The sequence below is a fragment of the Neomonachus schauinslandi genome, chromosome 11 (assembly GCF_002201575.2).
Source record: "Neomonachus schauinslandi chromosome 11, ASM220157v2, whole genome shotgun sequence".
In the NCBI taxonomy this organism is placed as follows: Eukaryota; Metazoa; Chordata; class Mammalia; order Carnivora; family Phocidae; genus Neomonachus; species Neomonachus schauinslandi.
Window position 1 is genome coordinate 54,142,733 of NC_058413.1, and position 25,693 is coordinate 54,168,425.

The following is a 25,693-nucleotide window of genomic DNA, read 5'->3' on the forward strand; positions in this document are numbered from 1 at the left end:
ACTGACCAAATCAGAATCTTTGACTTATGAGAGACATCCATGGTAGATGATTATTATCTTGTTTTAATTTATTGTTGATTTTCTACTCATCTGGAACTATGTCCCTCTGTCTTGATATCTTTTTTTATGTTATTTTGTAGCAAAGGCATTCCCAAGTATTTTTTTAATTGACATGTAACTTTTTATTAGTTTCAGATATATAACATAATGATTCAATATATGTATATATTGTGAAGTGATAACCACAGTATGTGTAGATAACATCCATCACCACACATAATTACGATTTTTTTTTCTTGTATGGGCACTTTTAAGATCTACTCTCTTAACAGCCTTCAAATATACAATACAGGGGTACCTGGATGGCTCAGTTGGTTAAGCAGCCGACTCATGGTTTCGGCTTAGGTCATGATCTGAGGGTCGTGAGATCAAGCCCCGTGTAGGGCTCCATACTCAGCACGGAGTCTGCTTAAGATTCTCTGCCTCTCCCTCTTCTCCTTCTCCTGCTTGCATGTGTGCACGCTCTCTCTCTCAAATAAATAAATAAGTAAATAAATAAATAAATAAAATCTTTTAAAAAACCAACAAATATACAATACAGTATTTTTAACTATAGTCACTATGCTGTACATTACATCCTCAAGACTTACTTATTTTATAACTGGAAATTTGTACCTTTTGACACCTTCCCCCATTTCACCCACACTCCATGTTATATAATCATTTTCCATGTCATCAAAAACTCTTTGTAAATATCTTTTGTGGCTGCATAATTTTTCAGTTGTATGTGTGTCCCATAATTTTATTTAATATTTAAAAGAAGGTGCATGTCTTTTATGACCCAGCCTCAGAAGTCACACTATTGCTTATACAAGTCAGCCCCTATTCAGTGTGGGAAGACTACACAAGGGAGTGAATACCAAGAGGCAGAAATCACTGGAGGCCATCTTGGAAGCTGGCTATCCCATCAGTCGTCTGAATTTTCTTAAGCTGCGTCTTTTTTCCCCAAAGCATCACTGAATTCTGCTATCATTGAGGGCAAATGTACAGTTAACCCAGTAAGTGTAAAGTGCTGTAGTTAAAATATTTGTTTAATATCTAGGTACAGCCATGGATGCACTTAATAGCATGCAGAATTTCTTACGTGGTCGTCCTAAAACCTTCAAGTCTCTAGAGAATGCCATTGAATGGAGGTAACTCACAAATCTATATTGTCTGTATTTTAAGTGTTAGATTGTAGCTGTCCTTTTTCATCACTTCAGGCACCAAGTTCAAAGGAATAGTTCAGTTTCCAAGCCTTAGCTTTATTATGATATGTGCGGAAACAGTTCTATAAAGAGCAGAATTTTTTTTTTAATATTTTAAATGTTTCATACTTGGCCCAGTTATCTAAAATCCATCCTTTTTCTAATACACTGTAGTACCTCCTAGAATTTAATAATTATGGATCATCTGCTGTCTAGCTATTTCCATCTCTGAGGTAAGAGTCTGGACTAAATGAGGCTCTAAGGCCTTTTCCACTTCTGATGCTTCATGGTTCTAGATTCACTTTCTGTGTTCCAGAGAAAATGGTGGAGAAACAGAAAGGATGCGCATAGGTTCCTTTCTCAGTTTTTATTTGGGTTTTGGGTAAATAAAAACCCTTTCGGTAATTGGTTTTCATAAAAATCACAGACAGAATTGGCTATGGCTTCCACTTAAGGCTGTTTTTTTCATTAATTTATTCATTAAGTCAATCAATTATTTGATTAAATATTTATTAAACATTTTGTGCTAAAGGGTAACATTTCAGAAAAGAGTAAAACACTGTCTCTCCCACAAGGAAATCAGTCTTAGGATAAAATATCCTTAGTATCCTGTCTTCCTACCTGTTGTTTAAAATCATCTCTAGTTCCTTTTCCAGACCCTTTCTCTAACTCCTCCGAACCACTCAGATCACTCATTTGATCAAATTGCTAGAGGCCTCTGTCTATATTATATTGTACTATTTACCTCTTAAGTCTTCTAATGCTCCCCTAAAAGATATGCTTATATTGTCAGTTTTCATGTATGTCTTAATGCTTTTCCTGTATGATAAGGGCAGAAGCTATCCTCTATTTCTTTTGTACTTTCATATAGCATTCAGCATACTGCTGACTGCCTTAGCAGGCAGAACATATCTGTTCTTTGAATCAGAGACATCAAGAGGAAATGAAGGACCTGGTAAATAGAGCCTAGGTAGTTTTTCCAAGACAGAGGGCCTCATGCCAAATATGGCTTGCCAAAATGATGTTTGTGTTTGGTGAGGTTGCTTCTATCTCCCCTTGTTCATACTACTGAGATTCAGGATTCCTGTTCTCTCAGAAGCACCAAAGATCTCTCCCTCTTTGGCAACCACAGCATTTCAGAATGTAGCTGCTGCCAGTTCAGCAAGTACCTCAGGCACCCTGCCTTCTTCCCCAGTAATAACCAGTGAGAAGATGATTCCAAATAACTTTTTAAATTTATTCAGTAAACTTTTTTTTTTTTGTACCTAAGATGTGTCAGTACCTGATTTAAGAACTGGGGATGAATCGGGCTTAGTTCCTATCTGTCAAATAACTGGGAATACAAATAAGTAAATATGTAAACACAATGAAGGAGGCACAGGAGTTACAGAAGATAGGTACTTAATCTAGCATGGCAGTCGTGGTGGACCTTCTCCTAAAAGAGATGGAGTCTTGATTCTAGTGGCAGATGTGGGATAGGATGAGGGTTCTGTTGGTTGTATGTTAAAATGTTTCGGGTTTATGAGAGCCACTGATTTTTAGAACCCACTTCCTGAGCCTGAGAATCAGAAAGAATCCAGTGAAGTATTTCATAATTTTGTTTTGTACTCTGCTGGATATCTGAATAAAGTTCATGACTCATGGCTATTGTGGCTATTCCAGATGAAAAAAAAAAAAAAAAGATGTTGACATACAAGGCCAACCTGTTTAATTCAGTAAGGATTTAAAGCAAAGTGAATTCTCACTTCTGCTTTCTTGGTCATCCTAATGAGAGGCAGTAGGTTATTGTCGTTAGAAGCCTAGGCTTTGAAGTTGGACAGATAAGGATTTGCATTTTGGTTTCACCACTCTGGCTGCTCTGAGGAAAACACTAGGGGAAGGTGTAGGGAGTGGGTGTGTTAATGGAAGTGGGAAATTGGTTAAGAGGCAATTGTAGTATTATAGGAGAATAATGATGGTAAGCATAGACTAGGATGGCAACAGAGGAAGTAATATGTCATATTTGGAATGTATTTTGAGGGCAGAACTGACAGGACTGCCTTACGGATTGGATATCAGCAGAGAAATGGGGGTTGGAGGCAGGAGGAGGCACAGCATTCAAGGATGACTTCTAGGTTTTTAGCCCAAGCAATTGGGTGAATGGTAGAGACAAAGAGAAGTAGATTTGGAAGCAAGTAAAAGGTCAGGAAATCAGAATTTTTGTTTGGATAAGCTAAAATGCTTACTATACATCTAAGTGGAAATGTTAAGTAAATACTTGTATATACTTGTTAGAAGAAGTTGAGCTAGAGATAAATTGGAGAATCATTATTGCGTAGATAATATTTAAGAAAAAAGATTCCTTTAAGATAACTTTTTTTTTATGATAGCTTTTTTGAGAAGTTTTGTTGTATAGGAGAGCAGAGAAGTGGGGTAGTATCTAGTAGTGAATGTGGGGTTGAGAATGTTTTCAAAGGCTGTTTTATAATATCCACTAGAGAAAAAAAATGATGACCCACATGATAACTATAAGAAGCAAGGTCCTCATAAGCAAGAGGGGATAGGAACTGTGCCCAAGGTTGGCCTTGAATAGGAACAGAGGTGTTTCATATATTAAACAGTCATCAAGGCAGGGTATATGATTATAAATACTGGTGTATTTGTAGATTCTGTAGATTCAGTTGGTAGTAGAAAAATGAAATAATCATTCTGATTGTGTCTATCATTAAAATAAGAAACAAGGTCATTATCTAAGGGGGTTGCCCTTTAAAATTTTACATGATTTTTTTAAGCTAAAAAAGTTAGATTTAAAGAAATGTGTTCTGGGGGCGCCTAGGTGGCTCAGTCAGTTAAGCATCTGCCTTCACCTCAGATCTTGATCCTGGAGTCACAGGATCAAGCCCCACATCAGGCTTCCTACTTAGCGGGGAGTCTGCTTCTCCCTCTGACCCTCCCCACTCTCGTGCTCTGTCACTTTCTCTCTCTCAAATAAATGGATGCAATCTTAAAAAAGGAAGGGAAGGAAAGTGTTCGGGTGGCCTGCTTCAGATATTGTTTCCAATTCCCCCTGGGACATGCAGCCATTTTGCTTGGCCCTTTAAGCATACATAGGTAGATAACTCTGAGGGAACTAATCTATTAAAATAGCATCCAAGCTCCTGAACTCTATATCTTGGCATGCAAGGCCCTGTAGGAGCTCGTCCCTGACCGCCTGTCCCTTTCTCCCATTCACACTCCCCTTTTGCTCTCCCCTGCTTCTCCTTGCACTCTGTCCTCTAAAATCCTCATCCTTTGACTTTTCCACATCACAATGCCTTTGTTCACAATGTGCCCCCTGCCTATAATGCCCTGACCACCCTCTTTTATCTTCTGCCTAGCTTCTTTTCTCCTCAGTTTAGACGGGACATTTGGGGAGATTTCTTTAACCTGTTCACTCAGAATAAAGTGATTCCTTTGAACCTTGCCTTTATTATGTTAAGCCTATGTTTGTGTTTCTTTCTCCCCGCTGAATTAGGTGCTTCTTGAGCACAGGCCTGGCACATAGTATCCTCCTGGTAAACGTTTGCAGAACTGAAATGGCTTGAATGTCTTTACTTAATTTTTACTACTTGGCTTATAGCCATAATAACCAGTAGGAAGTAGGAAGTAGTGGTAATCTCCATAGTAAGCTGTATTGGTAAACACAACTTTGTAGAGGTTCCACAGAATCTGCAAAATTATCCATTTGACCCTATGACATGATAAGATGGATGCTGAATAACCTCCTCTCTCCCTTCTCACTTTTTTAGTGTGAAGAGTGGTCAGATTCGAAATTTGGAGTCAGCCCGTGTCTCAATGGTTGGCCAAGTCAAACAGTAGGTCTTATTTTTCCCTGTTGGGCTGGTTAGAGACTGAAACATGGTGAGGGAATTACAGATTGCTTTTTGTTATACACCTGTCCTACTATCCTGAATGCCTTTATTATTTTAGATAATTTTTACAAATGAGCTCAGGCTAGCCTCATAGCTTTTCTTTTCGTTTTCTTTTTTTTTTTTTTTGAAGAACTCCCAAAGCCTATATAATACAGGATTACCTTTTTAATACAACTCTGCATCTTAAAAAGTGAAGAATCCCAGAGAATGGACATTAAAAATTATTTTAAGGGTCCACTCTAGTGCTGGCAGCTATGATTTTATTCTGGTAATCATCTCCTTCTTGGCCAAACCTGATTGTGAGGAAATAACAGTATAAAAGCTTTGGTGAAAACCAGATTCTAAGGCTAAGCTAAAATTATATAGCCCAACTGATCTTCTTGGATAGGGTTACATGAGTCCTGAGTATGGCTATGTAGTCACAAAATAAACTTCAGATAAATTGAGAAAATGTTGCTCAGCGGAACAGATAGGGAGCACAAGAGTTGATAAAAATGATAATGGCATTACTGAATGCCTGCTATTTGCCAGGCACTGTGCCTGGTATTTTATATCCATGTTCTCATTTTAAAAATCTTACGGAAATTTTTAAACATATAAAAGTAGAATGATACAATGAACCCCAGTATACACATTGCCTGTTTTCAACAGTTACTGACTCATGGCCAGTCTTGTTTCATCTGTGCCCCTTATTTTCCCCTAATTACAGAATATTTTTAAATAAATTCCAAGATTTCAGGATACCCTAAATGGTAAGGACACTTAAAACACAATCACAATACCGTTATCACACCTAAAAAATTTAATAATTCCTCAGTATCATCAAATGTCCATTCAGTATTCACATTTCTAATTGTCTCACTGATAATTTTTTTATAGATCAAATCAGAATTATAATAAGGTAGATACGTAGCAAGTGGAAGATATAACTCTTAAGTATCTTTTAATTTATAGGTTCCACTTGTCTTATTTTTTTTCCTTGCAATTTATTTGTTGAAGAAACCTGGTTGTTTGCCCTGTAGAATTTCCCACAATCTGGATTTTCTGATTTGATTCCTGAAGGTGAAATTTAACATGTTCTTCTCTTCACTCTATTTTCTGTAAATTGTTAGTTAGATCCAGAGATTTGATCAAGTTCAGGTTTGTTTGTTGTTATTTTGGCTTTTTATTTGTTTATAAGAATAGGTACTGCCATTAGGAAGCATGTAATTTCTGATTGTCTCTTTTTTTGAGTGTTGGTAGCCATCAATGATCATTACCTAGATTCATTAATTCATTTGCACCATCTCATTTAGTCTTTACAATACCTCTTTAAGATAAGATTTGTTTTATAGGTGAGAAAATGGAAGTTCAGAAAGGTAAAGTAGCTTTCCCAGGATCACACAGCTAGTGAATGACGGTGCTCAGATTCAGTCTCCTGTGTATTTGACTTCAAGGACTGTATCATGGACTTTTTATGCCTAAACGTACAATTTGAGTAGTAATATCTAGTGGACACAATGCAGTCTTTAAGCTGTGAGACTGCCCACTTTGCAGTGCCTAAATATTTTGAGATCAGATTTGTTTAAGCAGTGGTAAAGCATTTTGTGAGGAAGTTATATGGCTTGTATTCAGGTAGTTCAGCGATTTTTAAATTTTACCTAATATGTAAATTTCAGTGGTGTCTTCTCTTAATATGTAAACTTGTGTATATAGTGTGTGTTTTAATTGTCACATAGAGACCAGATAGAACCTTCCTGCCCTTCTTGATGTAGGTGAAATTCTCTTGAACCTCCTAATCCATAGCTGTGGAAATCCAAAGCACATGTTGTTTCTTTGTTTTACTACCTTGACCCTAGATGTGAAACTTGATACCTCAAGTCCCATAGAACACCCCCACTTGACAAAACATTTTGTGAACATATGCTTTACTGAGATTGGTAGAGGAGAAAAGGAAAACAAGTTATCACTGTTAAAAATCCACCACTGAAGTTTCACTGACCCTTCAGTTTATCTTAACTTGTTCTCTCTCCTCTTCTCCCTTCTCTCTCCCTTTCAAGGGCAAAATAACAATACTTCTTTATCATGCAGAACAGACCTTAGTACTAGCTGCTACCTAGGCTCTTGGGACTTTTACCTTTAATATTGTCAGTGTATTTTTTCAACAAGTTCTTTCTAAAAGGAATTATGATATCAGCTGTTCATAATATAATAATTTTTCTACCTAATTATGTAATATTGTTTTTTAGAGGAAAAACAACAACAGTAATTGGTTGGATCAGATGTTCTAATCCCCAAGGTTCAGCTGGCTATGGTTATTGTAATTGTCAGTTTCTATCAGCTAATTGAAAGTGGGGGCCTTTTACCATGCTGTTTAAGCCTTGCTCTACTGTAAGCAGGGTACAGTAGAAAAGTACCATGCTTTCAAGTTAATTGGGCCTGGATTTGCCTTCCAGCCTCATCTACTTATGAACCAGGTGATCTTGGACAATTTTTTTATTTTTCAGGGCTACTTCATAGGATTGTTATGAGGATTATACAAGATAATGTCAATAAAATTCTTGTCACCATGCCACATGAAATGATTACTCTCTTCTGTGGGTCAGTATTGGTGCAAGAACTGGAAACCAGCCCTTGGAATATAGTCATACCTTCCATGGCCATGACCTTCCACAGCCCTTGTCTATTTCTGCACATTTTAAAATGCACATTGTTCACATCCTCCTTCTCCCAGAAGCATTAAGTTTTAACTGACATTTGATTGTAAAAGACTATGAGTTTCAGTATCTCTGAGATAATTTGTGTATAAAAGAAAGATGTATGATAGCACTTTAAAAAAAAAAAAACCACCTAGGTGTGAAGGAATTACAAGTCCAGAAGGCTCAAAATCTATAGTGGAAGGAATCATAGAGGAAGAAGAAGAAGACGAAGAAGGAAGTGAGTCCGTAAACAAGAGGAAAAAGGAAGATGACATGGAGGTGAGTGAAAGCTGGCATTCTTGGAAGGATGGGGCAGTGAATGGTTCAGAGTGTGTGGGGGTGGTGAGAGGGAGGTGACATGTTCTTTTTGTTCACCATTAGATATTTTAGGGGGTGAAGATGTTATCGTAATAGATATTTAGGTTAACTATAAGATATAAGGCACTTGTTGATAGCTTTGACAATTTGGAACGTAAAACTTATAGTGTATACCCTACCCTCAAACAGACTGCTCTCTCATCAGATTCTTTCTCACCTCAGTACTTCTCTTCATATGGTTTATCTCATGAGAAAATCTGATTTCCTATGCTAAGCCCATCAGATCTTACTCATCTTTCAAGGTGTATCTCCGGGGAAGTTTTCCGACCTCATTTTATATCAGTCCCTCTCCAGTATAGCACTGTATGACATAACTTAGCACTTTCTTTTTTGAAGTTGTGGCTAAGTCATAGAATTGATTTTCATAAACCACATTCAAAGATACGATGGTCTCCTGTAGTCATCCCTAGAATGCAGATTCAGCGTTCTCTAATTGCACAAGAATTGTCTCCCAACAGGGGCGCCTGGGTGGCTCATTGGTTAAGCGACTGCCTTTGGCTCAGGTCATGATCCTGGAGTCCCTGGATCGAGTCCCGCATCGGGCTCCCTGCTCGGCAGGGAGTCTGCTTCTCCCTCTGACCCTCCCCCCTCTCATGAGCTCTCTCTCTCTCTCATTCTGTCTCAAATAAATAAATAAAATCTTTAAAAAAGGGCACCTGGGTGGCTCAGTTGGTTAAGCGACTGCCTTCGGCTCAGGTCATGATCCTGGAGTCCCTGGATCGAGTCCCGCATCGGGCTCCCTGCTCGGCGAGGAGCCTGCTTCTTCCTCTAACCCTCCTCCCTCTCATGTACTCTCTCTCTCATTCTCGCTCTCTCAAATAAATAAATAAATCTTTAAAAAAAAAAATTGTCTCCCAACAAAAATAACCTGTGTATTTTGAGCGCAGGAACTAATATTCTATATGAATTTCCCTCAGCATTTAGCTTGGGGGTGTGTGTGTGTAGCAAGTGTTCTGTGAGTACTTGTTGAACACTTGATTTGAGGATAGTAATGGGAAAGGGTGTGTTTTTTCTTGGAAATGGTTAGTGAGCATGAGCAGCAGACTTTCTGGGATGGATTATAAACATCTTACTAATGGCAGATAATGGACTTGGTGTACACCACATATTCCCTTATGTTTGGAGATGCTACTATTAGCAAGGAGGAGAGGACAATTGACCCTTGAACAATATGGGGGTTAGGGACACTGCCCCCCAAAACTGTCAAAAATCCAACTATAACTTTTAGGGTGCCTGGGTAGCTCAGTTGGTTAAGCGTCTGACTCTTTATTTCAGCTCAGGTCACGATCTTAGGGTCGTGAAATCGAACCCTGCCTGGGGCCCCGCGCTGGGCATGGAGACTGCTTAAAATTGTCTCTCTTCCTCTCCTTCTGCCCCGCTGCGCACACCCCCACTCCGCACATATGCGCTCTCTCTCTCAAGAAAAAAAAAAAAAAAACAACTATAACTTTTGGCTCCCTAGAAACTTAATCATTTATAGCCTACTGTTGACCAGAAGCCTTACCAATAATATAGTTGATTAATACTTAATTTGTATATTTATATGTATTAAATACTGTATTCTTATAATAAAGTAGCTAGACAAAAGGAAATGTTCTTAAGAAAATCACGAGGAAGAGGGGCCCCTGGGTGGCTCAGTCATTAAGCGTCTGCCTTTGGCTTAGGTCATGATCCCAGGGTCCTGGGATCGAGCCCTGCATCAGGCTCGCTGCTCATCAGGAAGCTTGCTTCTCCCTGTCATGTTCCCTCTCTTGCTGCATCTCTCTGTCAAATAAATAAATAAAATCTTAAAAAAAAAAAAAAAAAAAGAAAATCATGAGGATGAGAAAATACATTTGTAGTACTGTACTGTTTCCAAATCCATGTATAAGTGGACCTGCACAGTCATCAACTGTATCTTTTTTTAAACAGAATTTTTAATTTAATGATCTTTTGTCATCCTTAAGATCAATAAATAATTCTTTGTACCTCTTTGGAATTTACAAAAATATAAACAGTGCATGAAAATTTGCCTTCCCTACACTCTGTGAGGTGAGAAGAGATCTTTTCTCCCATGTTAACAGTGTAGAAACTTGAGACTCAGAGATGAAGGACTTTCTCAAAGTAATCAAGTAATATTTCGTAGATCTGAGACTCTGATACAAACTGTCAATGACTTTTTGCCTTTTATGTGCTGGGAGCTATACTAAGTACATCGCATTTATCATCCCTAGTTCTCACTTTAGCTCTGCATTGTAGGTATTATCACTGTTTTACAACTCAGGCACAGATTCTTGCCTACAGACACCTATAAATGTTGGTGCTAAAACATACCCAGATCTTCTGGTTTTTAATTCCAGCTCATTTTTCCTTTGTAATTTTTTTTATAAGCCCAGTTACATGGAGTTTAGTATACTCCAGCAGTTTTGTTAGGAGGGCAGACTGAAACACATCAGGCAATGAGTACAGCAAAACAGTCTACCCTTGAGGAAGGACATAAACCCCAAACAACACAACTAGTGTTCTTGCAACTAGTAAATAAACAGATGCTGGACATCTAATGCACAGCATAATAATTATAGGCAATGATACTATGTTATAAACTTCAAAGTTGCTAAGAGACTAGGTCTGAATTGTTCCTAATACAAAAAAAAATGATAATTATGTGACATGATAGAGGTGTTAGCTATTGCTATGGTGTTGCATATTGCAGTGTATAAATGTATCAAGTCAACACATTGCACACCTTAAACCAACACAATGTTACATGTTCTTTATCTCAATAAAGAAAAATAAAAAATAAAATGATGGAGAAAATATTAATAATGTGAATTAAACTTAACTACAACAACAAAAACAGTCACAACTTCTAAAGCATGGTAGCCAGGGGCCATTTAGAGCCTATTAGCCCTTAGGGGATATCTCTGTTATAACTAATATAAAAAGTGGTATTTGAAGTGATCCTGAGACATAACATACGAGTTCTGTTGCATCCATTTTGCTGTGTAAAAGAAGACAAGATATACATTGGCAGTGGGGGGTGATGTCTAATACAATATGGTTAAAATACGGAAAAGAAAAGGGAAGCTTTAACCTTTGGTCCTTAAAGTAATAAACTTCAGTTGTCCAGGAGGTATTCCTTTATGCATAAATCTCTTTTTTAAAACTGCTTTATTGAAAGGTAACTCATCCAAAGTATACAATTCAGTGGTTGTTAGATTCACAGAGTTGTGCAACCATTACAGCAATCTAATTTTAGAATATTTTCATCACTTTTTTAAAAAATGTCATACCTGTTTGCATTCTCTTCCCATGTCTCCCCAACATCAGCCCTAGGCATCCACTAATCTACTTTCCGTCTCTGTAGATTTGCCTAATCTGGACATTAAATATAAATGAATATACATAGTCTTGTGACTGGCTTCTTTTACCTTAGCATAATATTTTCAAGGTTCATCTGTATTGTAGCATGAATCAGTACTTCATTCCTATTTATGGCTGAATAATATTCCTTTGTATGGGTAGACCACATTTTTTTTTTATCCATTCATCAGTTAGTGGGCATTTGGATTTGTTTTCACTTTTTGCCTGTTATGAACAATGCTGGTATGAACATTTGTGTACAAGTTTTTATGTGGACATAGGTTTTTATTTTTCTTGGGTGTACACCTACCAGTGGAATTGCTGGATGCTAATTCTGTGTTTAATCATTTGAAAAATAGCCAGACTATTTTATATTCCTACCACCAGTGTCTGAGTGTTCCAGTTTTTCTATATCCTTGTCAGCACTTGTAATATTGTCCCTCTTTTTGATTATAGCCATCCTAATGGGTATGAAGTGGTATCTCATTGTGGTTTTGATTTACATTTTCCTGATGACTATTGATGTTGAACATCTTCTCATGGGATTCTTGGCCATTTCTTCTCTGGAGAAATGTATATTCAGATCCTTTGCCCATTTTTCAATAGGGTATTTTGTCTTTTTATTATTGAATTGTAAGAGTTCTTTACATATTCTAGATACAAGTCCCTGATTTGCAAATATTTTCTCCTGTTATACGGGTTGTCATTTCATGTTCTTGATGGTGTTCTTCGATGATGAAATTCATTTTATCTAGTTACTGTTTTGTTATGTCACATCTAAGAAGGTTTTGCCTAGTCCAAGGTCACAAAGATTTATACGTATGTTTTCTTCTAAGAGTTTTCTAGTTTTAGCTCTTATATTTAGGTCTGTGATCCATTTTGAGTTAATTTTTGTGTATAGTATGAGGGTAAGAGGTGTAACTTCATTCTTTTGCATGTAGATGTCCAGCTGTCCCAGGACCATTTGTTGGTAAGACCCCATGTAATTGTCTTGCATTCCTTTTTGGAAATCAAATGGCCGTAAATGCCAGAGTTTATCTCTGGACTCTCAATTCTGTTCCATTGATATATATGTCTATCCTTATGCAAGTGCCACTGTCTTTATTATTGTAGCTTCATAGCATGTTTTGAAATCAGGAAGTGTAAGTCTTCCAGCTTTGCTCTTCTTTTTCAAGATTATTGAAATCCCATATTCTTTTTTTTTTTTTTAAGATTTTAGTTATTTATTTGACAGAGAGAGACACAGCAAGAGAAGGAACACAAGCAGGGGGAGTGGGAGAGGGAAAAGCAGGCTTCCCGAGGAGCAGGGAGCCTGATGTGGGGCTCGATCCCAGGACCCTGGGATCATGACCTGAGCCGAAGGCAGATGCTTAAGGACTGAGCCACCCAGGTGCCCCGAAATCCCATATTCTTAAGATTTTGTTTTTTTAATTACTTGTTAGGTGCCAGACCATGTTCCTATTGTTTTACATACATGAGTATCTTTAGTTTATCCTTACAATAATCTTTTGAGATTTTGTGTTGCCCACTTTATAGCTAAGAAAACAGGCTTGAAGAAGTTAGGTTAACTTCCCCAAGGGACCCACAGTTGATTAGCTGATGATGGAGGTGGGATTTGCATTAAATCCAAGTCTGACTGATACAAAACCTATCTTTTTAAATGCTAAAAAGTGATGTGTTGGGAAATAATGCAAAGCCTGTGGTTGATGCCGTTGTGTGGAGAACCACATCCTGCCCACGTGAATATCCCAGGATGATTGGTAGCCAGCTTTCTGCTTCTCCTATCCAGCAGTTAGATCTCATTACATCGATCTGTTTTTTTTTTCTTTCTTTCTTTAGTTTTCTTTTTTCAGGTTTTTATTTAAATTCCAGTTAGTTAACATACAGTGTAATATTAGTTTCAGGGGTAGAATTTGGTGACTCATTACTTATATACAATACCCCATGCTCATCACAAGTGCCCTCCTTAATATCTGTCACCCATTTAACCCATCCCTCCACCTACCTGCCCTCCAGCAACCCTCAGTTTGTTCTCTATAGTTTAAAGAGTCTGTTTTCTGGTTTGCCTCTCTTTTTTTTCCCCCATGTTCATCTGTTTTGTTTCTTACATTGATCTGATTTATTACCGTTTGGCAGAGGAAGGAATCTAAACTAAATTAACTTTATGATCCAGCTCTCCAGAGAGAGGATATATTATTATAACCCTAAATACAGGAGCAACTCTAATTATATCCAGATTTTTTCTTTGTTTTTACATTTTTAGGACTTGAACTCCTTTTTTAAAATTTCTTTTTTTTTTTAAAGATTTTATTTATTTATTTGAAAGAGAGAGAGACAGAGCACAACCAGAGGGAGAGGCAGAGGGAGAGGGAGCAGACTCCCCACTGAGCAGGGAGCCGGACATGGGGCTCTATCCCAGGACCCTAGGATCATGACCTGAGCTGAAGGCAGATGCTTAACCATCTGAGCCACCCAGGCACCCCTTAAAATTTCTTTTTATAATATTACTATCCTTGGAAGTTCCCTTACTTTAAATTTGTCATTTGCGAATGAAGCACAATGTATATTTAGGAAGGTCTTACTGTCTCCGACTGTGGAATCTATTAGAAGTGGCTCATAAGTGTTCTACATGCATTGTTTAATGAGAACTGGAAGACCCAAGTTTCCTGACTACCCATCCAGTGATCTTTTTTACACCTCATAGAGGTAGAATCAGTGTTTGTCTTTTTGTGACTGGCTTATTTTAGTTAACACAATGTCTTCAAGTTTCCTCTATGTTGTAGCATATGTCAGGATTTCCTTCTTTAAGGCTAAATAATATGTATATAACACATTTTGTTTATCCAATCATCCATCAATAGATATTTGGATTGTTTATACCTCTTGACTGTTGTCAATAATGCTGCTATGAACATGGGTCTGCAAATATCTCTTCAAGACCCTGCTCTCACTTCTTCTGGCTGTATACCCAGAAGTAAGATTGCTGGACCATATGGTAGTTTTACTTTTAATTTTTGAGTAACTACCATGCTGTCTTCATAGTGATTGTACTATTGTATAATCCCACCAACAGTGCCCCAAATGTTCCAATTTCTCCACATATTTGCCAGTGTTTGTTATTTTGTCTTTTTTGAAAATAGCCATCCTAATGGGTACAAAGTGATATCTCATTGTGGTTTTGATTTGCATTTCCCTAATGGTTAGTGAAGTTGAGTATCTTTTTGTGTACTTATTGGCCATTCTCTTCTTTGGAGAAATGTCTGTTCATGCCCTTTGCCCATTTTATAATCAGGTTATTTGATTTTTTGTTACTGAGTTGTAGGAATTCTTTATATATTCTGAATATTGACCCCTTATCATATATATGATTTGCAAATATTTTCTCCCATTCCATACAATGCCTTTTCACTTTGTTGATTGTGTTCTTTGAGGCGCAGAAGTTTTTAAGTTTGATGTAGTCCATTTGTCTATTTTTGCTTTTGTTGCCTTTGCTTTTGGTGTCATAACTGAGAAATCCTTGTCAAATTCAACGTCATGAAAAGCTATATGAAGCATTCCCCTATGTTTTCTTAGAAGTTTTATAGTTTTAGGTCTTATATTTAGGTGTTAAACTTGTGTATTGTCCAACTTTTTTGCATGTGGATATCCAATTTTCCCAATACCATTTGTTGAAAAGACTGTTCTTTCTCCATTGAGTCAACTTGGACCCTTGTTGAAGATCATTTGGCCATTTTTGTGAGAGTTTATTTCTGGGTTCTCTAGTGTATATACCAGTACCATACTGTTTTGATTACTGTAGCTTTGTAATATATTTTGAAATTAGAGAGCATGCATCTTCCAATTTTATTCTTTTAAAAAATTATTTTGGCTGTTTGAGGTCCCTTGAGATTCTGTATGAACTTTTGATGAATTTTTCTATTTTTGCAAGAATGTCATTTGGATTTTGATAGGGATTGTTTTGAATCTGCAGATCACTTTGGGTAGTACGGACATCTTAACCATCAGTGATCTCTAACACAATATGTTGCTGTCTCATGTTCACTTCTAGATTTTCATATTGTGGTTACTGCAGCATCCCCAATTATTTATTTCAGTTATAATATTTCAAATTTTCAATGATGCAGAAAAGTATAGAGAATCATTTATTTGTTCATCTTGTATTTGATGAGTATGTACTCTGTGCCTGTATAGTGTGTATCAGGATTTAACAGATACATTTTGTAATATTTGTGTCAGATTTCCTTTTTCAGATTACTATTGCATGAACATGATACCATTATCATAAATCAAAATATAAGAAAAACTGCTCTACCAACAAATCAACATATTTTCAGTTTTCCCTTCCAGTTCTTTCTCTATGTGTACCACATTTTTCCAGTAGTAATCCTCACTTAGATGACATGTTACATTCTGTTTCTTTCTCTTAATATTATATCATAAGTATTTTTTTCATACTGTACTGTGCCTTTTGTAATTATCCTTTTGATGGATATGTTCTTTTTGTCAAATGGATATAAGAGAAGCTCAGTCTTGGCTCTACCACTTACTAGCTTTGTGATCTTAAGAAAGTCTTCTAAGGGGGCGCCTGGGTGGCTCAGTCATTAAGCGTCTGCCTTCGGCTCAGGTCATGATCCCAGGGTCCTGGGATCAAGCCCCGCATCGGGCTCCCTGCTCTGCGGGAAGCCTGCTTCTCTCTCTTCCACTCCCCCTGCTTGTGTTCCCTCTCTCGCTGTGTCTCTGTCAAATAAATAAATAAAATCTTTAAAAAAAAAAAAAAAGAAAGTCTTCTAAGTTCACTGAAATTAATAGAAGTAAAAAGTAAACTTCTAGTTATCTAAACATGAAAATTACAACAATAACCTATATCACAAAGCTGTTTTAGTAATTAAGTGTATATGAAAATATCTGGGACCTAGTAGCCCCTTAGTAAGTGCTAGTTTCCTTCCCTTTCCTTTTCCCAGGGACCTAGTTTTTGTCCTGTTCTTCCAGGGGTTGTCCTCAGAGACTCAGAACTTTCTCTTTTTCCTCCAGACCAAGAAGGACCATCCGTACACTTGGAGAATTGAACTGGCAAAAACAGAAAAATACTGGGATGGCTGGTTCCGAGGCTTATCCAATCTCTTTCTTAGTTGTCCTATTCCTAAATTGCTGCTCTTGGCTGGTAAGTGTGTATTTGTGTGTATTAGCTCAGGCTGCCATAACAAAATATCATAGATTGGGTGCTTAAACAACAAATTCATTTTCTCACAGTACTGGAGGCTGGAAGTCTGAGATCAGGGTATTAGCACAGTGAAGTTCTGGTGGGAGCTTTCTTACTGGCTTGCAGACACTGTGTCCTTTCATGGCAGAAGAGAGAGCGAAAGCAAACTCTTTGGTGTTTATTCTTAAAAGGACACTAATCCTGTCATATGAGGGCCCTACCCATATGACCCCATTTAATCTTTTTTTTCATGTTTTATGTCTTACATAACTTCTTGTAAATTATATTCTTTTTAAAAATTTTTTTTATTTTTATTTTATGTTAATCACCAAATCATCATCATTAGTTTTTGATGTAGTGTTCCATGATTCATTGTTTGCATATAACACCCAGTGCTCCATGCAGAACGTGCCCTCCTTAATATCCATCACCAGGCTAACCCATCCCCCCAATCCCCTCCCCTCTAGAACCCTCAGTTTGTTTCTCAGAGTCCATAGTCTCTCATGGTTTGTCTCCCCCTCCAATTCCCCCCGCTTCATTTTCCCCTTCCTACTATCTTCTTCTTTTTTTTAACTTAATTATTTCCATATCTCCAAATGTGGTCACACTGTGGGTCAGGCCTTTAACATATGAATGGGGGGGCGGATACAATTCAGTCCATAACAGTGTAGGTATATCATCATCTGAGTATGTCCTTGTTAAAACTACTCACCACATGGGGGCACCTGGGTGGCTCAGTTGTTTAAGCATCTGCTTTCGGCTTAGGTCATGATCCCAGAGTCCTGGGATTAAGCCCCATAGGGAGTCTGCTTCTCCCTCTCCCTCTGCCCTTCCCCCTCCCCCCTGGTCACTCACTCACTCTCTCAAATAAATAAATAAAATCTTTAAAACAAACAAACAACAACAACAAAAAAAACTACTGACCACATGGGTAGTAACTTCCAAAATAAAGTACCATCCTCACTCATTTGTGCTCTTCTCCCCTCACCAAATCCCTAATCCTAACTAAGCACAAGCATCTATCTGAGATAAACCTAATTCTGGCCTGCCTTCAATCCCTGGTTAAGCATAAGTTCTCCTAGAGTGGTGTAAAGATATTCTGAGTATAATGGAAATTTTAAAAAGTAAAACCCTGTTTTCAGAAATCAGTTTAAATGATCCAAAAGATTGTAGGGAACCCTCATTCTGGAAAGCTTCATGTGGTAAGTATATACCCTCAAGGAGTTAGGATTGGCATTAACGTGAATTGAGAATGTCATCATGTTTACAAGTTTGTAACAATTTTTACTTCATACTTGAACAGCAAAACCTGTTTCACACCTTTTCTAATAAGCTACTTCTGGATTCTCCCTATTTTGTTCTAGGTGTTGATAGATTGGATAAGGATCTGACTATTGGCCAAATGCAAGGTAAGTAATCAAGAAATTATGTCCAGGGGTGCCTGGGTGGCTCAGTCACTTAAGCGTCCCACTTGTGATTTTGGTTCAGTTCATGATCTCGGGGTCGTGAGTTTGAGCCCCATGTCGGGCTCCACACTCAGTGGGGAATCAGTCTGGGCTTCTCTCTCTCTCCCTCTGTCCTTCTTCCCATTCATGCTCACGTATGCACTCTCTCTCTCTCTCAAATAAGTAAATAAATCTTTAAAAAAAAAAAAAAAGAAAGAAAAGTAATTATGTCCCTAGGTTCTTCTCTGAGGGCAGAGTCATGTGGAAATTAATGTTCTGAGATGGTGAAGTGCAATGGAAAGAGCATGAGCTTTAGAGTTAAGCCCAAACTTGACATCAACATCCACTTCTGACCCAAATATTTCCCTTTTCTGAGCTTCAATTTTTTTTCCTCCATCTAAAAATGGGACTTAACTCCCATCTACATCTCAGAGTTTTAAGGATTAAAATGAGGCAATGTCTATGCAGAGTACATTATAAACCATAAAATACCCTATAAATATATAATATTGTGAAGGAGATATTCTGAATACTGATCAATATTTTCATCATTGTTGGAATTCTTAGGAAAGGGAAAGGTCCACGATAATTGGGATGCAAAAAGATGTAAACTATGTTTAGAAGACAGCATGGTGAGGTGGCAAAAGCAAAGACTATGAGGTTGGGAGTACTACTTCTTTCCTTCTCATTTGATGACCCCAGGCAAGTTACTTAGCTTTAGTTTTCTCAGTCTATAAAATGAAAAAGTTGATGGCAGCTTCACAGGGATCATGAGGTATAATGAGTAGAAAAGTAACATATTGTGCTCAGGTTCAGGTGTGTTGGCCAGATGGAAGTGGAGGCTCTTGGTTTAGTATGGATGAAAGGCTTGGTAAAGGCGAAGTCAATAGGCACTGGTATCTTTTAGGTTATGGGAAGAAGAGGTGCTAACTCCAAGACCAAGGTTTCAGGCTTAAGCAGATTCTGTTCTTGACCTCCGTTTTTTTCTACTTATTCTCTCTGGGCAATCTCATGGCTTTTATTTACACCCTGATAACTCCCAAAGCTAAATGTCCAACTCATACCTCTCTCCTGCGCTCCATACCTGGCCCATGTGTAAAACCTATTGGACATCTCTACTTGGATGTTTATGGTCTCAAACTGTTCTTTTAGCTGTCCTCAGGCTCTCCATAGAAAAGGGGGCTTATATTTCTTCACAATAGTTGTTCAGAGGCTCCTGAATGATTTATTACACTCTGGACTCAGGCACTCCTACCCTCCTCCTCTTCCAACTACATAGTATCCTGAAGCCTGGAGGAAGATCATGGACTGGGACAGTGTGAGTTTTATGGCACTGATGTTGGTAATTCTGAGTTTAGACATCTTTCCTTAAATTCAATTCAAGCAAACCTTTCCTAAGCAGTCTTTCTGTGTAAGACCTATGCTTAATGCTGGATAGACAAAAGAATCAGATATGGCCCCTGAGACTATCTGAAAGCAGTTGATCTGGACTGGAATAACATTTGAAACCATTGTGGATCACCAGCCTTGGAATCAAACAGTCCTGGCTTTGAGTCACTGTTACTAGTGTTCTGGCCTGAGTGAATTGCTAACTTCTTTAATCCTGAGTTTCTTCATCTATAAAATAGAAATAATGCTATATCTCAGTACATTTGTATGGTGTTTAAATGCGAAAATATGTGTGAAGTAAGAGTCTGACAAATTATGGCTTCATTATATCCAGGAAGTACTCATGATTCCTCATTAGATGCCCTGCCATTTCCCCAGTAAGGATTATGCCAAGACTACCTTCTCTTTCAGAGCATCCCGTGAGTATAGAAAGTAAATGGCTGGAGTGAGGGATATCCCATAAGACAAAGGGAAATGGCCAAATTGGCATAGATTGCAAACCACAGCCTTCCCAGCACTGTTTAAACCTGCTGAATTAGTTACGGATTCCTAGAAACCTAGCACTCGTTCATGATGCAACCTGGGTAAATAATTTAGGCTGTCTGAACCTAAGGTTCTTTATCTGTAAGATGAGAGAGAAGGGTTTAGAAATATGCCCGCTTCATAGAATAATTGTGAGGATTACCCATAATCATTTTATGTGTACCAGGCACAGTGTTGTTAGTGTGTGTGAGTTCTCTCTGATTCTTTATACCCACTCTTCCAAAGAGGAACAAAAAATTCATCCCTAGACATCAAGCCCAGGGTGGTTGGAGTTATAATTGTTATCAGGTTATTCACTCAGTTATCCATTCAAGACTTAAACTAAGCACTTACTCAATGTCTAGCCCTGTGTTGAGCCCTGTTGATATTAGGCCCTGTTCTTACAGAAATGACATGCTCCTGGGGAGGCAAGCACCAGTGGCATATAAAATATAAGCTTGCAAAACAAGCAGGGCACAAGCTGCTCTGTGTTTGACTCCAAATGTGTTAGCTGTAGTACATTAAGAGATACAAGAGAGGGGGGACTAGGCTGGACTAGGCTGGAGCACCCAGGGGCAGACTACTGCAAGAGGAAGGGCATAAGCTGGGCCTTACTGAATGGGAATGGTCTTAGTTCCTCTACTAATTAAATAAGCAGCCTTGGGTAAATCACTTTACTAACCACGGTATTAATTTCATCATCTCAGGAAAGAATTTCGGTATTTATACTGTTCAATTTTATGGGGTAGATTTGAGAATCAACTTAAAAAATGGATAGAAGAGTATTTTGAAGAAATTTTAAAGCACTGTGTAACTGTGTTAGGAATCCTGGAATGTGATGACCAGAAGGACTTCCAGAGCATGCTGCCTTATTTTGTAAATGGAGCCACTTAGGCTCTGAGGGTCTGCTCTCTCTACTTAGGGGAAGCTGTGGGTCCCATATCCTTTAGTTTGCTTAGGGATCTTGCTTTATCTGTCATCTCTTTTCACTCTTAATAGCTATCGCATTAATGGTGAGCTTACAGTGTTCTACAAGGCAGTGTGAGAAAGTGGTTAGTACAGTCTGGCATATAGTTAAGCACTCAAATGGTAACATATTATTGTAATAATAAATTTCAAAATCCTTAACATAGCTTACAAAACCCTTCATGGTATGGTCCCTGCTTTCCTCTTTAGCCTCATTGTTAACTCTCAAGAGTTCCATGCCAAACTTTTTATTTCCAGGAACCGATACCATTTCATCCTCCTTTCCTTTGTGTAGGCTATTTTTTTTTTCTGTGTGGGAAGCCTTCCTATATCCTTATTTGATTGTGAAGCCTCCTTTCCTATGTTCTTATAGTTCCATGTGCTCAGTTTTATCATAAGAACTACATGCTACATTAAAATGTTGTCTTTTGTGTTCTCCTACTAGATTATAAATCCCCTGAAAACAGGAACTGTTTCTTCCTATGTCTGGCCCAAAGTAAATGTATGCTAAATAGTTACCAAAGTTAAAAATGACAGGAAAATCATTTGCCCAAGGTTATAGCTGCAAGTATTACCGTCCTCCTCAAACCTTGGTAATTGGGTCCAGACTGTTGGGGAGGGGAGTAGATAGGAAGGTCCTGGACTCCTGGAGTGGCCTGTGAGACCACAGAGGTAGTAAGGAGAGGGCCATTTTAGTCCCTGAGGTCACCTGGATTTGTTTCCTCTCCAGGAAAGTTCCAGATGCAGGTCCTACCCCAGTGTGGTCACGCAGTCCATGAGGATGCCCCAGACAAGGTGAGTCTGGTGCTGTGTGACTGTAAAAGAATAGCTGTGAGAGTCACCTTGGCTTTCACAGAAAATAGTACAAGCCTCTGAGTCAGGCTGAGTTGCCTGCAGTGGCCACTGTGGGGCCTATTCAGATATGACTCCACCATCTCCCCAAACCTCTCCCTGGCAACTGCTATGGTCTTGGCTTTCTATGTATGGCCTGAGGAGCTACTGGCACCCTGCAATTTCACCCCAGGGCCCTCTGGTTAAAATCTTAAGCTCTACTTCTCTCTTTTCCCCAAAACCAGGTGGAAGAAGGGAAAATTGGGATAGAAACTACTCCCTAAACTATAGTCACAGTTAGAAGTTAATATGCTCTCCTATAGAATAAGATGCTTTTTAACTCTCAGGGAATAAATAAGCCTTCACATCATTCCTCTTGACTTCTCTGGAGCTATCTTTGGCAAGGTTGGTGGGGAGGAGTCTTCTAGCCCTGTGAGGACTCAGGTTCTTTAGGTTTCAAGCTTCCCAGATCTGTAAGATCCATGAGTCCACTACAGAGCCTAACCTTCCAGTAGAAGCCCACAGGACCTCCAAAGCTGATCCCCATTGCTAACATCATTTAGCCTGGAATATCTCTCCCCTTTCCCAGGTAGCTGAAGCTGTTGCCACTTTCCTGATCCGGCACAGGTTTGCAGAGCCCATCGGTGGATTCCAGTGGTAAGGAAGTAACAAAGGTTTAAGGAGCCCAGCAGTGCTGACCTACTCCAACAAAAAGATATTTGCAGCGTTGTAAATATCTCTGCCTTGGCCCTGCCTGGTTTGGATCACCATGCCTTTCTTCTTCCTCCTCAACACAGAACCCAGCATGTGTGTTTCTACAAACCCATGGTTGATTGTTTCTGTGTACTTTGGTCCAGTGGGTTGTTGGTGAGCTGAGATTAAATTGTGCCTAGTCCCCATTCCACCCCACTTCTTAAAGAAATCCCCCCACTTCTTGAGGTGCCTCCTTCTCTGAGGAGGCTAGGATGGGAATCAGTCTTTTTCCAGACTCTTAGAGAAGTTCTGTATGCCTTCTCCTCCTCTGCTGCTGAGGAATGCTGGGCAGGCCATGGGAACTGTGTGGAGATCCAGAGCAGGGTTTTCGACCTCAACACTGTTGACATTTGGGGGCCTGTCCTGTGTATTGTAGGATGTTTGACAGCATCCCTAGCCTCTATGCACTCCTACATACACACACAAGTTGTGACAAGCAAAAAGCGTCTCCATCTAAAGATGTTACCGAATGTCTCGAGGGAGACAAAATCACTCACAGTTGAGAAACACTGGTTTGAAGGGAAAAGGATGCCTCTCATCCTAGGAAGCTCTTCTGATTAGGGAGACACAGTTAGACTCTTTGTTGAGGAGGAGGAGGAAGAGAGGCATGATTACCCAAACCACACAGTCCTGGCCCCACCTTAGGGAGCTCCTAGGCTGTGCTGCAGTATGCCCTGATCCTCAGAGAGCCCACGAGCCTGCTGAGTCATACCTGCCAGTTGGAAAGTCTCCTGTCTGATTTTGGTGAAGGTCCAGGGGAACTGGTTCCCTGCCCTCAGGAATTGGAAGAAGAAATGTTGAAGAAAAGAAATCGTTTCTGCATTAGAGAACTCTGAATGCCAGGACCTGGGAGGGGAGGGTGGTAGGCATTGGCGGTGATGACAGGAGCCTGGTACGGTGAGCCACACGAGTGACTCCCTCCTGCTGAACCACCCCTCAAGCAACTAATCGTTGATGGATCCCAGGAATCAAAAGCGAAGACTTAGTTTTTCTTGATAGTAGTGTTTGGAGCCCCTGGACCATTTGGTCACATCACCAGTTCACAGAGAGCAGAGCCCATGTCTAGACCTAGATGGGGCTGTGGGAAGGTTGGACAGATCTGCAAGGGCCTTGGTGGTCGTGAGGGTCCCGGGCTTCCTGGAAGAGAAGGGGTGAGCAGGGGAAAGCCAGTAATGGTCACATTTGTTTTCCCTTCTCTTTCCACTCTTCACAGTGTGTTTCCTGGCTGTTAGTAACCTGCTGTCCTTCCTGCCCCCAACATTGAGCTCTGTTGTAACTACATCGCACCAGAGGCCACTGTGATGCCGCTGTCTCCTCACCATCCCGCCCGACCGTGTGACACCGGCTCCCTATAGACGGGCTTCCCCAGATGTACAAACCCTTTTGTGTATTCCTGCCAAAAGCATTGTTTTCCAAGGCCTTCGACCAGCCTCGGCCTCCTTAGTCCAAGGCTCCCCAGCTCCCACCCCTTCCCTGTTCAGGGGTAGCCCCTGCCTGTTCTCCCTGCCTTGCCTAGGGTGAAGCCTCCATCGGAACTGCCACCCTGGGCCCCTATTCCTGGTATTAGGCAGTGCACCTGGGTCCAAATGTCTCTCCAGGCTCAGGGACCTCCATTCCTTGAGATTGTTCTTGGCGTGGTCCTGCCCTACCTCATGGGATGGACCATGCACAGGGTGGTCCTTATTGTCCCCTTTCAAATAAAATACTAGTCAGGTACCTTTTTATCCCAGTCTTACTCTTCCAGGCTTGGAAGACCCAGAGAGGCCAGGATCCCATCCTTAGAAATAGGGAGGCGGTGGTGGATAGCGTCACAAGAAACCAGCCTGAAAATCAGGTCCAGTCAGTCCAAGCACATGGCCTCCCATCTGGGGAGAGCCCACTGTTCCTCTCCCACATGTCTGGGCACCTGCCCTGGGCTGAGGCCAGGCTGCTCCAGGGGCCTCTCGAGCCCTCACCTGCCACAGAGCAACCCAGGTTTAAGACAGCCCATGCACAAAGCCATAGGCTAAAGCCTGTGGAGTTGTTTTTAAGAATCAAATTTAACCATTTTCATAATTGGTCCCTGGAGGTGTGCAGAGTGCCCGCTTGCCTCTTCTAGACCCACAGCTTATCTTCACCATTTGTGGTTTCCATGTCACTCTTCATAGAAACAGCACAGCCCAGCACCCTCGCTCCAGGCCCTCTTCCAGCTGCCCCCTCCCAGCACTGCGGCCTCCCCCTGCTGCCCAGGCACGCCGTCTCCAAGGGCGGGAAGGGCCGGTCTCCTGCAGCCCATCTTTTCTGTGACTGTCTTAGGTGATGCATAGTCCCCTCCACCTCTCCACCCAACAACTTCCTATCCCTGTCCTGCTGCACGGTCCAGAGTCTGGGACCTACTTTGTTTCTTTGTTACTTATGACCTTGTTTAAAGAGAATAAATATCTCCCAACCTTTATCGATCTTGTCTTTCTCCAGGGAGTTGTCCTTATTTCTGCCGATATGGGAACGGGACAGTTTGTTGGATTTAGTCACCATAGGTCTCCAGAAACCCCTTTCCTGAGCCCATCAGCATCTTGTGCTCTGCCTGCTCCTCACATCCAGAATGCCCAATGGAATGGGCAGAGCCAGCCTCCACTGCAGCCAGGGAGACCTGGATTCCAGGCCCATTCTTCCAGTTATGTGCTCTGTCAACTTTGGCCCAGAACAGGGACAGTCTATGCACAGTTTATGTGAGTTCCAACACTCATGGCTTCACATCTGCCAACACCAGAACCTTGCCCATAACCCAGATCATCTCCTGAGCTCTAGATGCCTATCTCCCCCAGATGACCAAAAACCACTCATATTGACCATTCCTAAAACTGAACTCACCTTCCCCCTAAAACTTGTTCTTCCTCCCATGTTTCCTTCCTCAGTAAGTGGTAGGTACCACTCTCTCTCTGTTGTCCAAACCAGACAGGCTGAACTCTCTACATGGCTCCCTCTCTCACGTATCCAGCTTACCACCAAACCCCTCCCCATGCTCTTTTTTACGTCCCCTGTTTCCCATCCCACAGCACCTGCCATAGCTTAG

General features: G+C 40.0%; 1 protein-coding gene across 2 annotated transcripts in view; it reads left to right on the forward strand.

Annotated features, from left to right (window-relative positions):
* The window catches only part of PPME1 (protein phosphatase methylesterase 1), an 81,250-nt gene extending 56,175 nt beyond the window's left edge, over positions 1 to 25,075 (forward strand). The window contains exons 7-14 of one of the 2 annotated variants that reach the window (XM_021704724.1): positions 1,103 to 1,193; positions 5,015 to 5,080; positions 7,971 to 8,094; positions 16,567 to 16,696; positions 18,100 to 18,144; positions 21,788 to 21,852; positions 22,478 to 22,545; positions 23,855 to 25,075. In XM_021704724.1, the coding sequence (XP_021560399.1) occupies positions 1,103 to 1,193; positions 5,015 to 5,080; positions 7,971 to 8,094; positions 16,567 to 16,696; positions 18,100 to 18,144; positions 21,788 to 21,852; positions 22,478 to 22,545; positions 23,855 to 23,873 (608 nt within the window). In that variant the 3' untranslated portion in view covers positions 23,874 to 25,075. Of the gene's footprint in view, positions 1 to 1,102; positions 1,194 to 5,014; positions 5,081 to 7,970; positions 8,095 to 16,524; positions 16,697 to 18,099; positions 18,145 to 21,787; positions 21,853 to 22,477; positions 22,546 to 23,854 lie in introns of both variants that reach the window. The other variant, XM_044919678.1, reaches the window with a different exon arrangement.
* The last annotated feature ends 618 nt before the right edge of the window (positions 25,076 to 25,693 follow it).